General features: G+C 48.2%; 1 protein-coding gene across 1 annotated transcript; it reads right to left on the bottom strand.

Moving 5' to 3' along the window:
• Positions 1–365: 365 nt before the first annotated feature.
• Positions 366–14,698, bottom strand: ERRFI1 (ERBB receptor feedback inhibitor 1). The gene is made up of 4 exons (XM_025427270.3): positions 14,544–14,698; positions 4,190–4,383; positions 3,994–4,070; positions 366–3,079 (listed from the first exon to the last, which is right to left on the bottom strand). Exons 2-4 carry the CDS (start codon positions 4,309–4,311, stop codon positions 1,917–1,919), a joined length of 1,362 nt encoding a protein of 453 aa, XP_025283055.1. The 5' UTR covers positions 4,312–4,383; positions 14,544–14,698; the 3' UTR covers positions 366–1,916.
• Positions 14,699–16,579: the final 1,881 nt, after the last annotated feature.

The raw sequence follows: 16,579 nt of genomic DNA on the forward strand, positions 1-16,579 counted from the left end.
CAAGAAGCAGAGCCACCCAAAGGGCCCACAATAATCTGGACCTAGTCCTGAAACTCAGTGTGGGCCACATCGGGTGTGTACAAAAGCCCATTTCTTCCGTATGTTCCTCTCTCCAGGCAGTAGCTGTGTTGACAGCAACACCCTGGCATCAGTTCCAGTCCCCTCTCTGAACTGTTGAAGGTAAAAACAAACAGCCCGTTTTCACTGTGCGTGTGTATCAATCGTTCACATTTCTTTTAGGGATGACAGTGTATTTCAAGCATTTAGGAAGCTGTAAAAAAAAAATCTTCCCTCGTGCTTAAAGATGGTAATACTTGTCGACGTACTTGAGACATAAACTTTTATAAGAGTTTAGGCAAGAAACATTGTTAACGGTGTCATAAATAGTATTATAACTTTATTAAAATGAAAAGACAATATTCAAAATAATGCAACAAAAATGAATAACATCCTTTGTCCAATACTGTACACATAATGCAGAAATCAGTGCATTTTTCTAAAGCATGTCTTAACCTTCATTTAGTTCATACTAAAATATAAGCTTTAAATAGCTCAAATAGTATTCAGCAGTTGAAACTGTAAACAGCTTGTTTAACTGTTAAGAGAACATTGTAGTAATGTACCTCTGTTAGTGAGCACCTTCTCTTTTGTGCTTATCTATACAAGATACATCGCAGCACGTGGAAACCCAAGCACAGGCTACGGGTCTCCCTGAATCCAGGTGAAGCAGCCAGCCGAGAGAGTCTCAAAAGCAGAAAGATGCTGATGTGACCTGTGCCATTAAGACATACTGTACTATTGGTCAGAAGTGTTTTACTTAAAGAAGCAAACAATCCCCAGGAAATACTGAACAGGAACCAGCAACACAAGGCCAGCTTGTGCTGTACGTGTTTCTTAATACAGTCTAAAAAAACAAAACAAAACAAAACAAAAAAAAAAACCCAAAAAACAACAAAAAAAAAACACAACCAGTACAAAAACACAACACATGCTCCCTGGTGACGCTGTCATGCAGCAAACTGTTTCACGACTGTGTGACTGACATCCCAAACACTGATGAACGGTTTGCTTTCGACATGAGTCTAACAGGCCCCCTGTGGCTGTGAGGCCCACGCTACAAACAGGCCACGTTAGTGGATAGAACAGAGCAGGAAGTTCTGGGGGAGAAATGATTAATGAATTGTCATCTTCTCATTTCTCGAGATGCGAGACATGCATGCACAGGTGAAAGCATGGCTGCCCGGCACACCGCCATCCTCCCCTCCACGAGCAGAGAGTGAGGAGCTGTGGGGAGCCAGGTCTTGGGACGATTTTGAACCTGGGCAGGGAGAGCCACGGGACGGACGCGCGCCCTGCCCTGGGTGGCACAGGCTGCTTGCAGACAGAAAGGAGACAGAGCTTCTCGGGCCCAAGAGCTGGGCAGTTTCAAATGGACTAGGTGAAAATTGTTTTTTTTTGTTTTATGTTTTTTTGTTTTTTTTTGCATTTTTTTTTTTTTAATGATTCTGATCTAAGGAATACTGTGTTTTCTTCCATTTGCTCAATTCTCAGTCAGGAGCCATCCTCTGGCTTGTTTTATCATTCTGAATATATGTGACTCTAAGGTAGCAACTAATTGGTTAACCTGCAACTATAGCCTGTGCTTCCACCACAGGCTTCTATGGGTCACTAACGTGCTCACAAAGCCTTCTCTCTCTGCCTGCACATCTTTACACTCCGGGTCGGAACAGCAAAATCAGGGATTCCCAGCCTGAGCATGCGTCCCGGCCGCTCTAACCCTGTCTCTTTCAGATGGTGGGTTCGAATATTTCATTCTGGGATCTGAAAACCTTTCCCTGTGAACCTCAACTAAACCAGAAAGTGGCTTAAGGACCATCTGCTCCCAGGGAGCCCCTGTCAAGCCACCACCCCAAAGCCTATGGAGAAACCACATAGGACAAATGTTTGCGCTTCACGTGGCCACCAAGGTCCAGTTTTGTCTTTGAGTCCAGCTTCTCTGTGGTGGAGATGACACTGCAGTCAGCAGACAGGGGTTGGGTCGAGGGGCCTGCATTTGTTTCCTCTGCTTCCCGAAAAAACTTTTCATATTTGTCCAGGTACGGGGGTCTCTCAGGTAGTAGGTAATAATGTGTTGAGCTAACCTTCTTCCCATTTTCAATAATGGGCAGGATGCAAGGGACCTTATTGGCAGACCCTTCGCTGTTCTGTCTTTGCAGAGCTTTGCTGCTGACGTACTTGGGGTCAGGGGCGAAGCTCTGAGTAGGGGGCATGACCCCATTGAGGTAAGACGGGAGGCTTTTGGGGCTGGGTGTGCGGGAGTTACTCCGGGATAAAGGTTCTCTTGGTGGCACTTTGGGAGGCCTGTCTTCATCACTGTAGGTGCTAGAAGTAACTTCCGCTGACCACCTTCTGTAATCTGGCTTCACTGGCCTAGGAGGTATGGGAACCCTGGGGGGAACCTCAGGTTTGTCTTCATCGGAGTTTGGAGAAGCTCTGTGTATGTAGCTGGACACCCTTATGGCTGGCTTGTTAAAGGATCCAGCTGGTCCCGAATGGGACCTTCTTAATCTTCGGTGGGTCTGAGGTGGAGGAGGATTTGAACTTTGCACCCCTCCATTTTGGTCAGGAGCCTGACTGAGATCCGCTGCAGAGACAGCTGGGGTATCAAAATATGCGTAGTTGATCTGTCCGCACCCACGGAAGCTTCGCCTGCCCGGAACATCGTATTTGAAGCTGGACAGCGTACAGTCTTCTAAGAGGAAGTCCGTGTCCGAGCTGGTGAGGAATTCGACCTCGCAGTCTGTCTCATCCAGAGAGAGGTCTTCGGAGATGGGCAGCGGCGGGAGGGGCCTGGAACCCCGATCACAGAGGGCAGTGCAGGGGAAGGGGGACGGGGGGTTCTTTATGGGTGTGAGCGGAGGAGGAGAAGCACAGACCCCGTTCACTGAGAGTTTCTTAAAGCCACACACGACTCGCTCCTCTTCGCGCTGCCCCAAGTCTTCGCCTGGGGGAATAAGAAGAGGGGCGAGGCTGGGCTTCTGAGTAGGGCCGTTCCTTGGACCAGACGTCGCAGCGTGCCCTAGAAGGAACGAGAGAGGTCAGGGAAAGGCCCGCATGCGCAGTACCCTCCCCAACCGCTCGAGGCCTAGCCCAGCTACCTGTGTGCCCACGGCTCCCTGCGAAGGCAGCACACACCTGACGGCTGCCACCCTGAGAACACCCATGGGAGAGCCACAGGTGTTAATTAGGGGCCAGGAGATTGTTCCTGCACATGATTGGGTTCAAAGAACAAGCTATCTCTTCTATCTCCCTTGGACATGTGCATGGTGCACACCCACACACCTTGGCAGGTTTTGTGACGTGTGCAAAACTCGCAGATGATGAGCAGCATATAATTTACGTGAAGACCACACCACAGTAGCCCGCCACTTAAGAGACGCGGTGACACGAGGCAGGCAGGGTGTGAGTAAAGCGAGACTGGGTCTGCACTGTTAGTGCCATCATGACCTTAGGAAGAGTGCAGACCTGCTGGCAATGTGCTAAATGCTCCTGACAAAATCTAAGGAACACAGTGCCCACGTCAGAAGTCCTAGACTGCACATCACACTCTCTCCTAAGTGTTTATCCACGTGGACACTACTCGATCGCCCTGGGACGCGCATCCGAAACTCGTGAGAGGAGAGATCTTGTCCAAGGTCTCTAGAAGTTAAGTGTGGATCAGAGCAGGGATCAGAATTCACTGACTGTGAAAGATCACACTTCCACAAAAAGGTGTGGTCAGGGCATCGGTGACTCAGAGTAAAGGCAGGGTGGCTCGAAAGCCAAGCACACGGCTCTCTCCAGAACCTGCTGCCACCAGGGGTCAGGCTGCTGCTGGAAACAGTTCAGGTGGCTTCCTCACTCGAACATCAGGCTGGAGGACCAGCCAGTACTATCCCGACTGTGGACTTCCTGCTCAAGCACTAGCCTTGCTTTAGTTTCCAGGACACGTACCAAGAGAAGTTAGGCGCTCCTGAGCAGTAGAGTCGAGGCTGTAAGCCATGGTGATTGGGTCGATGCTCAAAAAGTGACTGAAATGAAAGCAAAGACATCTTGGGTCACAAATAAGGAGCTGTCATGTCCCCGATCTCAGATCTCATTTTGACAGTACCGGCTTAGAGGTTTCAGGGCCATTCCATCCTGCGCTTACTTTTCAAATTCACTGCGGCCACCCCAGCAGGTCCTGACGGTCCTCATGGCTTGGCCATCATGCAGATATCCGGTTTTTAATGGGACTCTAATCTCCTGAGCAGCAACTCCTGCCGTGGACATGGTGCCTTACTCTGGGAGGTCTCCACACCCTTGAGGCCTGGGGATCTGCAGTTAACCAGCAGCTTGCATTCCCTAGGTGGGGGGCGAGACAGAAGAGACAAGAGAATAAACAATTCGGAAATACCCACGCACAGCTAATATCAGAGAATTGGTGGGGGTGTGGGGGACGTGGGACAGAAAAATTTAGTTACAGATGTTCACTTCATCCTCACATTTTTGCATGAACCAATTCTTACTTCTCATGATGGTACTTAAACGGAGACATTGAGAACAATTTTTTTTTGGAAATACTAATCAAAGCTCTGAAATGTTTTCAGCAAAGTGAGAAACGATCCACAGCAAGCAGAGGCAGACCTCCTACTGCAGCCCGACAGCTGCACAACAGATCCTGCTTGCTGGCCAAAGCGCGCACACAGTTCTCTAACCAACTATGACCCGACCTTCCAGAGCGTGCGCATAGTGAGCTCACAGTCTCCCAGGCCACCAGGGCCATCTCAGAAATGACTGTATTCAATATTGCAGAATCAACATTCACTAAAACCCAATGCTCTGAACAAGAGAGTCCACAGTGGCACCGGATTACTCCATGGCCAAGCATTTGTTTGGATTCTCTATTTCAGGGTTGACCCTGGGAGGACAAATTCTCCAGTTACTACCTACTTGAGAATAAAGAAATAGATATGAAGATCCTAATTTCCATTATCCTGTAAAAATCAAGTTCTGCAAGGTCACCAGCTTCAGCAGAGGCCTGGGACAGTTTCCTCCTCCCTCTCAAAGACAAACTTAAAGGCACATTCTTCACATTCTCCTGTATGAAGTGCCTCGTGATTCCTGTCTTGCCTCGCTCCAAGGCAAGATTACAGGGCCTAAGTAAATGCCCTTTTCTTAATCTAGTAGTTCCCCAGCGTGAGGACCCCCCTCTCCCCATCAGATGGTCTATGTCTGCAGTCAACCAGTAGCTCGCCCCGTGCCTTCTTTCTAGAAGTGTTCGTTAGCATCCATCCCTGTTCTCTTCAGATACATGCTTCTTTAGAGAAAGTGCAGGCTTTTTTTTTTTTTTTCTTTTAGACACCAGAACACAATCTGTTAACTCTCTGTGTAACACTGACCCCTTCTGGGACATGCAAAGACACTCTGTGACGCTCTATCTTGTGCTCACCAAGCATGTGTGCAGCCACCCAGAGCTGGGTGGTGTGCTGGGGACTGGTGGTGACACAGATGAGTGAGGCGAGCATGCAGTGGGGGTGGGGAAGGGGGTACACAGGTCATTTGTTTTATGGACACATCTGTCACCCACTAGACTGTGAGTCCAGGAAAGAGGCTAGGTTCTAATCATAAATCATCCCTACCTGGCACATCAGCAAGTGCTCAAGAAGCAAATGCTCACTGAATGAAGTACTACACTCTGCCATCTAATTATTACCATCACCAGTATCAACTGGATGTACACGATGAATAGAGCACGGGGTCTTTTCTTTTTTAGCTACAGATCTAACAAATACTCTGCAAGTGCTTGTGCTTCATGCAAAAAGAAATGGAGAGACAGTCATGTTTCGGTGACAAAGCGAACATGGGGCTGTTCTTCAGCTTTTTATTATCCCAAAGCCAGCTGCTCTGATACATTAGGCAGAGACTTAAATAGGTTTCAAACAGGATTTCAAACAGTCAAGCGCTCTTTTCCTGTGAGCAGTCTCTCCAAGGCATAGGATTAAGAACAGGGAAAAGAAAACCCCACCATCTAAGAAATCTAAGTTATTGGGGGATCTTTTAAATTTTTGGTCTTCAGAGGCTTGAAATGAACACACGTGTTTTTACTTTACGTGGATTAAGGAAAGCTACGCAAAATTAAACAAAACAAAACAAAACAAAACAAAAAACAACCAACAACCCATTTTTAGAACACACTGCTTGGCGCCCCCTCCGGGCACTTGGCCTGGTGGTATGTGGCGCTTTCCCGGAGCACCCTACAAGCACGGGCATGAGCACAGGGAAAGTATCTGTGGTGATGTAAAAACGAAAGGCCAAGATAGGAAGAAGAATATGGTATTTAAGTAGTTTGAAAGCACACGTTTAGAGATCGCTCATCCAGATTACAGGAAAATGCTGCGGGGGATTCTGGAGGCCCAACCCCCACCTGTCTGCAGGCCAGCAAGTGCTCCTCGTAATTACTGTGTGTCAGCCTCCTAATGCCATCTAAATCTTAGCTTTCAACAGAATGATTGTGTAACTATCGCCTCTGCTGGAATGGCCTCGGAATTCTAAACTCACATTTCAGTGGCCCCTTAAAATTATGTATATGTTCTAGAAAGTTATTTTTTATTCATTGTTTCTATCACCTACTTGTTAGCTTTCTTAAGAAAAAAATTTTTTTAGTATAAAAAGAATTGTGTTCACTAAGCCAGCTCACTTCTGACCACAATAGTGTCTTTGTGTATTCATAGAAGGTGACCTGCCTCTACATTTCAATGGGGAATTGTGAATGGGACGTGTTATGAAACTGTCCGAACTTCCTACTAGCTTGCATGGGAGAAGCGAGGAGGGAGACATAACTGCATGTTCTCTTTTGGGAAGTAACTTCCAACCATAGACTCAGGAAGGGTGACCTACCCGTAGGTTTGGAAGCAAATGTTTTCAGCATGGTCCTAGGAATGCCAGCAGAGGCAGGAGGCGACCTGCGATTCTTCCCCGCCTCCCCACATCTGCAGTACGTACACTCCTCGGGAAAAATCAGCCCGGGCAACCTCAAGTTAAAAAGAAACACAATGGTCCAGGGAAATTTCACTAGTGCTGTAGGGTTTCTCTTACTTTTCTTTTTAAGATTTTATTTATTTATTCATGAGAGACACAGAGAGAGAGAGAGGCAGAGACACAGGCAGAGGGAGAAGCAGACTCCATGCAGGGAGCCCGATGTAGGACTCAATCCTGAGACCCTGGGATCAGGCCCTGAGCTGAAGGCAGACGCTCAGCCACTGAGCCACCAGGGCATCCCAGTGCTGCAGTGTTTCAAGTTCTGTTTCTGGAACTGTTAAGCCAGTTCTACCTGACAATTCATTAGAAAAGCAACTGCAAAAATACTCCTATGTGGGGAAATCAGGACCTCTAAGCATAAGATGGCATTCTGTTAGGAAATGCAAAATGTGAGAGCGAATGTGAACCCAGGCAGCGTGGTGTAGAACAGGATCGGAATGACCTTGGGCAAAAGAATGTCCCTAAAATTTGTGAACTGATCTTTACCCTTTTTAGTGTCAAAACTGCAGTTAAATACCAATCCCAAATGTGGACTACTCTTTCCTATTAACATCACTTTTTCAAAAAGACAAGAAACAGTATCTCGTAAAACGATCTGTTTCTTGCGGCTGCACTTTGATTTGCTCTCCTTGCACGCCCCCTCCCCCACCCTGCGTCTTTTGAGTTTTGATCCACTTCTGTGGCTTCAACCCTGCATAGACAGCTTCTCAATCTCCTGCATCTCCACTCCAGGCCGGGCTCAAGCTTCCACTTTGCATTTCCTATTGTCTGGTGATTATCTTTCCACTCGGCTGGGCTTCTGGCATCTGCAACTCTACAGACCCAACTCCTGTCACTTACTTCACACCCCCTCCCCCTTTCCAAACCAGTTCAGGGTCTGCGAGGACCCCACTTCTCCCACAGGCACCATTTTTCATAACCTGAGTCCCAACAGACGTATGTTCAATCATCCAGTCCCAGAGCCTATTTCCACACTGCCTCTCAGACCTACCTTCCTTCTGTTCACGGGCATCGCTCTGCCTTGGGTCTGAAAATAACCTAATCCGCCTAACACACCAGTACCAGATCTATATTCCTGAATTGGAGCTCAAATTTGGATCTTCCACTGCTCAAAAGTCTCCAAAGCCTCTAAATAAAAGCTCTTGCAGGCTGGCCCTAAGGCCTCTGCAACAAGGCAGGCCCTGAACCACCTTTTTTCAAGATCTTGCTTCTCTTTTCCCCAATCTCTGTTAGAATTCACCTTTTCCTTGGAAGCCACTTGTCCCACCACCTTGTACACTAACTGGCTCCCTTCTGAAGGCCAGGGCAGGGTCTCTATGTCCTTGAGTTACTTTGTGTCCCAATTCTTTGATCATCCTCCAAATCTTTTGGGATGGGACTCTGTTCCCCTCTCCTGTGTGGATCCTGCTATCATTCATTTCTGAAAAATATTTATTAAATGGATATTGAGAAAATATTCATCTCATTTTTAAAAGAAGTAATGACATGACAGGTTTACATTTAGTGTAAATCAGTGAAGAACTGAGGGATCAACCTAACATGGGCAGACGCCCCCCAATAATAATGTAGCCAGTTTAGGTAAGCAGCAGGCAAGGAATTTTCATTAAATTTATTTCCAAAATCTAAAATGGACAGCTTGCAGGCTGGGTAAAAACCCTAAACTTAAGTGGTTAACAGTGTAAATTTCTCAATTGGTTTCTATTACTGTACATTCACTTAAGCAACCAGGGGGAAGGTTTCTGAAAATAATGAATTTCACCTTTTCTTCCACATGATTCCTTCGGCACCTACTGTTGTTGTTGTTAAATTTAAGGTCACTTTCCTTAAGGAAAACAAACCAAAAACGGCCACACTGAAAAGCATATCATATATGCTTTATTAAGGTGAAATCACATGCCTTTAGCTTGACAAAGTCACTTTGAAACGTTTTTGTTTTTTAAACCAGGCTACCTTAAGACAGTAACCTAGATGTGCTTACCTTGCCACCAGATCTCATTAATAAATCTCAAAAGCAATCCACAGGAGGAGGAGGGGCACATTTTTGTCATACAACTCATCCAGTTCTGCCCAGCGCTTCCTTATTTAAAAGTGTGATGTAATTTCCTTCTTTCAATCTGGTTTTAGAACCTGATTTCTGTTTATTCAGGGTGATAAATGGTCTTTTCAACCTTATTTAACAACTACCTACAAGACTATTTCCTTACAGAGAGAGATAGAAGATAATCCTATTCGGAGCCAAGATTTGTAAAAAGAAACTGATTACAGAACATGACAAATTCCATGATTTTATTTTTTATTTAAAAAGAATTTTGTTTTAATTCCATGATTTTAGATCCTCCCCAAATAAACTACCATCTGCATGCTTATCTTCAGTCTGAAAATGCTTAAAATAATCACCTTTGAGAAAATTAAAAACAGAACAAAATCCCATCGTTTTTATTGTGATTAGTGTCTACAGCACTAGCAGCTGAGCTATCGGACACACTGAACATTAGTGCAGCTGTTTTACAGACTTTGACTTTTATTAATAATATGAGAAAGTTACTGATTTAACAGTCATCTAACACATGCAGTGTCTATGACAGTTCCAGTGTTGCATGACCTGAGTTTACTCACTGAGCAAAGGACTCTCAAAATCAAAGGCCCTAATTCAGGGTTTTTCTCAGATTTCACTGCAACAGACGTTGATCTGGGGGAAGAGAGTGGAGGGGGAGGCAGGCAGGAATGTCCTCTGTGGCCCCCTGCTACCACAGGAAGCATAAATGCCTTCGTGTTAAAAGCACAGAGGACTTAACACCTTTTATGTTAATAAATAAAATGTAAGTAAAATGCTCTTGCATGAAATCAAGGTAAATGTGATGGTTTCAGGACCTGTGGCGACGTAGTTCTGCGGGGTGAGGATAGACATTTTGTCCCCTGTGGCTCCCATCCTCCCTTGAGCAGGCGAGCACATAACAACCCACTTGTAGGTGGTAAAAACTGAGGCAACAAGGAAAATAATTTATCTTCAGACTGTCAAAATCAAAGCCGAGTGACATAATTTCTCGAATAATTCAGAGTATTTTCTAGCTGAGTATTTTAAGAAACAGCAAACTAACAAAAAACCTATTCGTTCTACAGCCATCGTCATCAATAGCCTTTTGATTCACTTTGTGTCTACACAGTCTTCAGGCAGTGGCAGAAATGTGCGTCAGCGGGGATGTAGTCTCTTGTCCTTTGTACTCTTCCTACAGATGCTACGATGAGTAGCAACACACACACAGGATGGAAAAATATTATTCCTTTTAGACATACACATAATAGATTTCCAAATGGAAAAAATACGTGGGTTCTATTCTAATCTTAATGACAAGGAGCACAATAGCCCAATTTTACAAACTTTAAATTTGCTTAATGAGCACTGGAGTCACCCAATGGCTAACTCCAGACTGTTACAATGGACATAAAACCAGTACAAATAATAAACTAATTCTTGGAAACTTATTTGACAGGCATTGTTCTAAGTGATTTATACATATAAGTTATTTAATCCTCTCAACAAGCCTGAAGGGTGAGTTACTATTATGACCCCGGTTTACAGATGAGGGATGAGATGGCTCCAGGTCACATCTGGTGAATGGTGGGGCCTAGAGACTTAGGCCAGGCTCTCACCACACCACCTGGCCTCTCCAAACCCCTCATGATCTTCAACCGGTAATAAGATCTGACCCACTACAAGGCCTATGTGAAGGGTGGCTCACATGGCTTTTCTAGGGATTTGCTGCTTGGTAAGTTTTTCTTGGGTAACCCTTAGACTATGAAAGTTCCTGATTTACTTCGACTTCCTCAAATCCTCCTGTGAAAGTTATTTTATTAACTTCAGATTTGGCCTATGTATCCTCTGGAAGGGTGGGTTAAGGTATCAATTTTATACTCTGTGACCATTTCAAGCAATTCTTTCAAAGCTCTCAATCGGAGCATATGCTGATGCCAGCTGATGCCTCCCCGTGCCGGTCTGTCTTTACCCATAAGAAGGGGTCCCTACATAAACCCCATGGGTCTCCTTTCAATACACTCTCGCAGCATGGTTCCCAGCAGTGGTCCTACAATCAGGCTCCATTTTAAAGTCTGGGATTTAATACCAGAATATCTTGTACTTGGAAAGCACTCGACAAGTTACAAAGCACTTTCTGACACATCATCTCACCTGATCCCCACAACATCCCTGTGAGAGGTGGCAGGGATTACTCTGTGTTTTGCAGATGAGGAAGTGAGGCCAAACATCTTCCTGTTAGCAGAAAGGCCAGTGAGGCTCTTCTGTCCTCTGATGCAGCACACCCCTGCTACACTTTCACTCCTTTCCTCTCCACGGTCTCTTCATTTTAGATAACCACCTCACTTTTTCTTTTAAAGATTTTATTTTAGAGAGAGAGTGTGAGCGAGCATGTGCAAGGAGGGGGAGGGAATCTCAAGCAGACTCCCCAATGAGTGCAGAGCATGACTGGGCTGGGGGTGGGGGTGGGAGTGGGGCTCCATTTCACAGCCCTGAGATCATGACCTGAGTTGAAATCAGGAGTCAGACGCTTAATTGACTGAGCCACCCAGGTACCCCCAACCTCACTTCTCTTTCTAATGTTCTTATTTATCAGTGGGGAAACTGATGAGGGGATGGCTAAGCTCAAGACCTAAGTGAGTGTCAATCACAGAGATAGGACCTGGAGCTCCACGCACAGGGTTTTGCTCACAAATTCTTAGAGGGCAAGGATGAGTTATTTCCACAAATGGTTCTCAAGTGCTTATTCTGGAGTAGATACTATGCTAGTGAAAGAGATGTGGCTGCTGCCTGAGAAAGCCTCAATCTAATGAGGAGACAACCAGCAATTTCAGATTGTGATGACTTCCCTGGGACGACAGGGAGGGGAGGTTGGAGTCATGAGGGCCAACTGGGCAGACCTCCCTGAGGTGATTTTTTAAATTAAAATTTAAGGATGAAAAAGAGGCAGCCATGAGAAGAGTTGGAAGGGCATTCCACGTAGAGGGAATACTATTTGAAGTAATCTGTACCTGGCCAGCTTTCATATTCTTGTGGGTCTTCAAGAAGAGCTTTGGACAATGTCTTCTCATCCTTACCTTCCTATTGCTTCCCTTGAAATGTTGAATCATGGCACTCTGGAGTGGGACAGGACTAAAGCTCATGTAGCCAAGCCCCATATTTTACAAATATATTCCCTGAGGTCTAGCAGATTTTACCTTTTAGTAATACTGCCCCATTTTACAGTATGAGGAACTGGGCTGAAGCATCAACAATGACTTCAAATTGCAGAATCCATTTCTCCTTTTGAAATCTGAATCCCACACTAACTTTTCCCTACCTTAAATCAAATTTCTCTATTAGGCTAGTAACTAACATTCAGCACCCTGAAACTCAGCAGTTTTACCCACCTTTACAGAGCATACACTAATGCCATGCCCATAATGCCAGAATGCCACAACCGGATCTTGTTTATCTAGTAGGTTATTTGTTAGCTTTTATAAAGCATGGCCAAACACCAGCACCAAAAGGTGCAAAAGGAATCCTCACGAAGAGGTACCAATTCAAATTTATTTAGATTAAAAGGAGAGCTGTTTCTCTGGCAGAGGGAGCTGATGACATTCAAACTCCTGGAATTACCCTTGGCACCACCTTTCCCTCCTCTGCTCACCTTTCTAAAGCAACCTGATGGTATGCAGACATTCAGGTCAGTTTCAAGCATGTTAGATTGTACCTGTAATTTAGGCAACTTGCTTTTAAAAGCTACCATTAGTATTAGCTGAAAGGGAGTATTATCTGGTTCAACTTCTGAGAAGCATCAGTGAAGAGTTATTTTCACACAAAAACTCAAGTCTATAATATAATTAAACCTCAAGAAAGAGTGGCCAGTAGCTATTGTGAGCTGAAAGGAGGAGAAACAATTTACTGAAACCGTAATTTCACCTGTCGAAAATATGAATAATTCAGGCATTTCATAACAGCCATAAAAAAAGATTTGCTTTGCACCCTTATCAGTGACTGGTCCAATCCTGCTGAGCTTTAAAGATGTACAATATGCTTTCAAGCAATTATTTATCAACCATCAACTATGTGCAAGGCTGCACAAGATAGAAGCTGTACAAGGAAGAGTTCCTGCCCTTAAGGAGTTTACAATCGAATATATGTCAGGTTATAAATGGTTAGACCAGGACCTCTATCACCGATTAGCCAGACTCCACTGAAACACCCAGCTGAAAATAAACCTGTGAGTGAAGTGAAGAAGCTGACAATTAGTGTCTGAAGCTCAGGCTAAAAAGCTCTATGCATTTCTTTTCAGATCTGCTCATATCTGGAAAAGAGAGCAGTATGTGACTTGATAACATACTGGTAACCAATCATAGCATAATTCGCAAGAAGCCAACTTTTTGTCTTGGCAAAATTTGGTCATTTCTTCAAATGGATACCCGGCCTCCTGTTTTTGATCTGTTTACGTAAAACTTTGCTGAAAACTGTATAATTACAGAAATGCAAAAAAAAAAAAGCAAGACTCGGCATGGTGAGTGTTTCAGTAGCCTCAACAAACACATACCCTTTGCGTTCTTACAAGATTTATAAAAGCTGACAACCGTGCAGAATACTGTCCTTCAGAAGGGGGGGGGGGGGGGGAAGGCATTTTAACCTCACCTTTCTTCACCTCTGACAGTTGCTTAGGAACCAGTCCGGCCCTACCTGTGTTGCAGGTGTACCTAAAGTCACCAACACATCTCTTTTAAAGCTACAGTCTATTCTGACTGCACTTAAGTTTATGACTAACAATCTATTCATATATATACACACATATGTATAATTTTTTTTTATATCAGGTAAGAGACTGGTTCCTTTCAAGCAATGACGAAATCCTAATAAAGACTCAGCAAGCACCAATCCAGCACCAATCGCGGAGAAGTCATCTCATGTGTACGAGGCTGTGACATATACACAGAAATACACACGAGAAAACACCCAATGAGCAGTCACGTTCCCAACACACGGCTCCGCGCTGCGGCTCCCTCGGAAGCGGCGCTGCGGGCGCTCGGGGCCAAGGACCGCGCAGCCGAGCCGGGAGCCAGGCGGCGGGGGCCGGGACTCCTCCGCCCGGGGACGACCGCGGTCGCCGCGAGGCCGCCCCCCGCGCAGCCCTCGGACGGCTGGCGGGCACCGAGCGCGCCGGGCAGCGCAGCCCCATTGTGGAGCGCCGCCGCCGAGGCCGCCGCCAGCCCCGCGGGCGCAGGACCCCGGCCCCCCGCGCCCGAAGCCCCGGCCCCGCGCCGCGCTCCCGGCCCCCGCCCCGGCCCCGGCCCCCGCCCCGGCCCTCCGTCCGTCAGTCCCGGGAGACTCCGCGTCGCCCCGGGGACCCGCCCAGCGTCGGGAGCCGCCCGCAGCCCGGCGCAGGGGCCCGGCGGGGGCGCGGGGCAGCGCCGCCCTCCCCACACTACCCGGCCCGCAGGCCCCTTACCCCCGCGGAGCCGCGGCTGCCCCACGGCGCCCTCCCGCGCATGTCCGTCCCGGCTGGCTCAGCGCCGCGGGCTCAGGGGCCCGGACACCGCGCAGGCGCCTCGCCGCTCGCTGGCCGCCGCTCCCCACTCGCCTTCCCCGCTCGACTCGGCCGCCGTCGGCGCGGCAGCCGACGCCGCCTTATATAGCGAGTGGCGGGGCCGTGACGTCGACGCTCGGCGCCCCACCTCCCCCGCTCGACCAATCCGGGCCGCGCGCCGCTTAAAGGGGCGATGCCGCGACCCAGGCGCTGGCGTGGGGTCCACCGGCGTCGCGCGGCCCAGCGAGGATGCCGCCTTTGTCTCGGAGCGAGCCCTTTCCCGGCCTCGGCGGCCTCCGCGCCTCCCCCTGCCCCGTCCGAGCGGCAGCGGCCGACCCCCCACAATCCTCACGCTGAACTCTTCTCCCAGGTGTGCGGGCAGCTCGACTTCGGCCCGCGTTCCGCCAAAGGGAACCCCCGGCGGGGTTCGGCGGCCGTTGCTGCGTCCACGGGCCGCAGCCCCCGCGAGGGTGGCCGAGGACCCCCGGGGCCGAGGCTGGGGGAGCCTCTGCGTCCTGGAGGCCCCGCACCCCCGGGGGCCGGCGGGCCGGGCGGGGGAGGGACAGCAGGGGACAGCGTGGACAGAGTGGGGCACTGGTGGGCAGGGAGGGGCACTGGTGGGCAGGGAGGGGCACTGATGGGCAGAGTGGGGCATTGATGGGCAGCCCGGGGCACTGGTGGACAGTGAGGGGCACTGATGGGCAGAGTGGGGCATTGATGGACAGTGAGGGGCACTGATGGACAGTGAGGGGCAGCGTGGACATAGAGCTGCACAGTGTGGGGCAGAGGAGGACAGCGTGGACAGTGTGGGACATTGATGGACACTGAGGGCATTGATGGACAGTGTGGGGCAGCGTGGACGTGGAGGGACAGAGTTGCATGGTGTGGGGCAGAGGGGGACAGTGTGGACAGAGTGTGGCATTGATGGACAGTGTGAGGCAGTGAGGGACATAGAGCTGCACAGTGTGGGGCAGAGGGGGACAGAGTGGGACAGGGTGGAGCACCGATGGACAGTGTGGGACAGCACGGACATGAACAGAGCTCATCTGCGGGGCAGAGTGGAGCACTGATGGACAGTGTGGACGTGGACAAAGCTGCACGGTGTCGGGCGGAGGGGACTGCCTGGGACAGGATGAGACCTCGAGGGGCAGCGAGGCCACCCTGCTGAAGGCCTTTCATGAGACCGCTTACCGCAGGTCTGCCAGCCACCTCTCCTCTTACCACGTGTTTGAAAATCAGTGCCAGGCGCTGGTGGCGGTTGCCCTGCCCAGGGTAGCCCCTGGGCTTCCATAAGGAACACCCCCAACCCCAGGCAGGCCTCTTTCCGGCTCCAATCTTGCCCTTTTTTAAAAAATTTTTAAAGATTTTATTTATTTATTCATGAGAGACACACACAGAGGGAGGCAGGCTCCATGCAGGGAGCCTGATGTGGAACTTGATCCTGAGTGTCCGGGATCGCGACCTGAGCCGAAGGCAGATGCTCAACCGCCGAGCCACCCAGGTGTCCCTCCAGTCTTGCCTTTACTTAGGAGACTCACGCTGCTCTCAGCATCTCTGGGCACCTGGGCAGCCAGTGATGCCCAAGGACAAAACTCCCGCAAGCCCAAGGGAGGAGGCTTCTCCTCAGGATGGTGATGCAACTTAGGCTTATAGTTTAACCATAAAATAAATAATACAAATGATAACAAACCAAGAGTAACTAAAGTAAGAAAAAAAGCAAACAGACAGAAACCCTCCAGTTTTAACTACAACAGTCCCCTCAATGGTACTGTCTCTTTAAGTGGAGGCCACAGACCTTCGGCTGACCTCCTTAGTCTCCTAGAGCCCCTTCTGGGGTTCAGCAATTGTGCCTGAGAGTTACACATTTAGCACTCCCTAATTGGGGTGGTTTAACATATAGAATGAGATTCTGACCTCATTATCGGGTTAATTATTAACTCACGCACTCCATGAAATGA

This window comes from Canis lupus, chromosome 5, assembly GCF_003254725.2.
Source record: "Canis lupus dingo isolate Sandy chromosome 5, ASM325472v2, whole genome shotgun sequence".
Taxonomy (NCBI): Eukaryota; Metazoa; Chordata; class Mammalia; order Carnivora; family Canidae; genus Canis; species Canis lupus.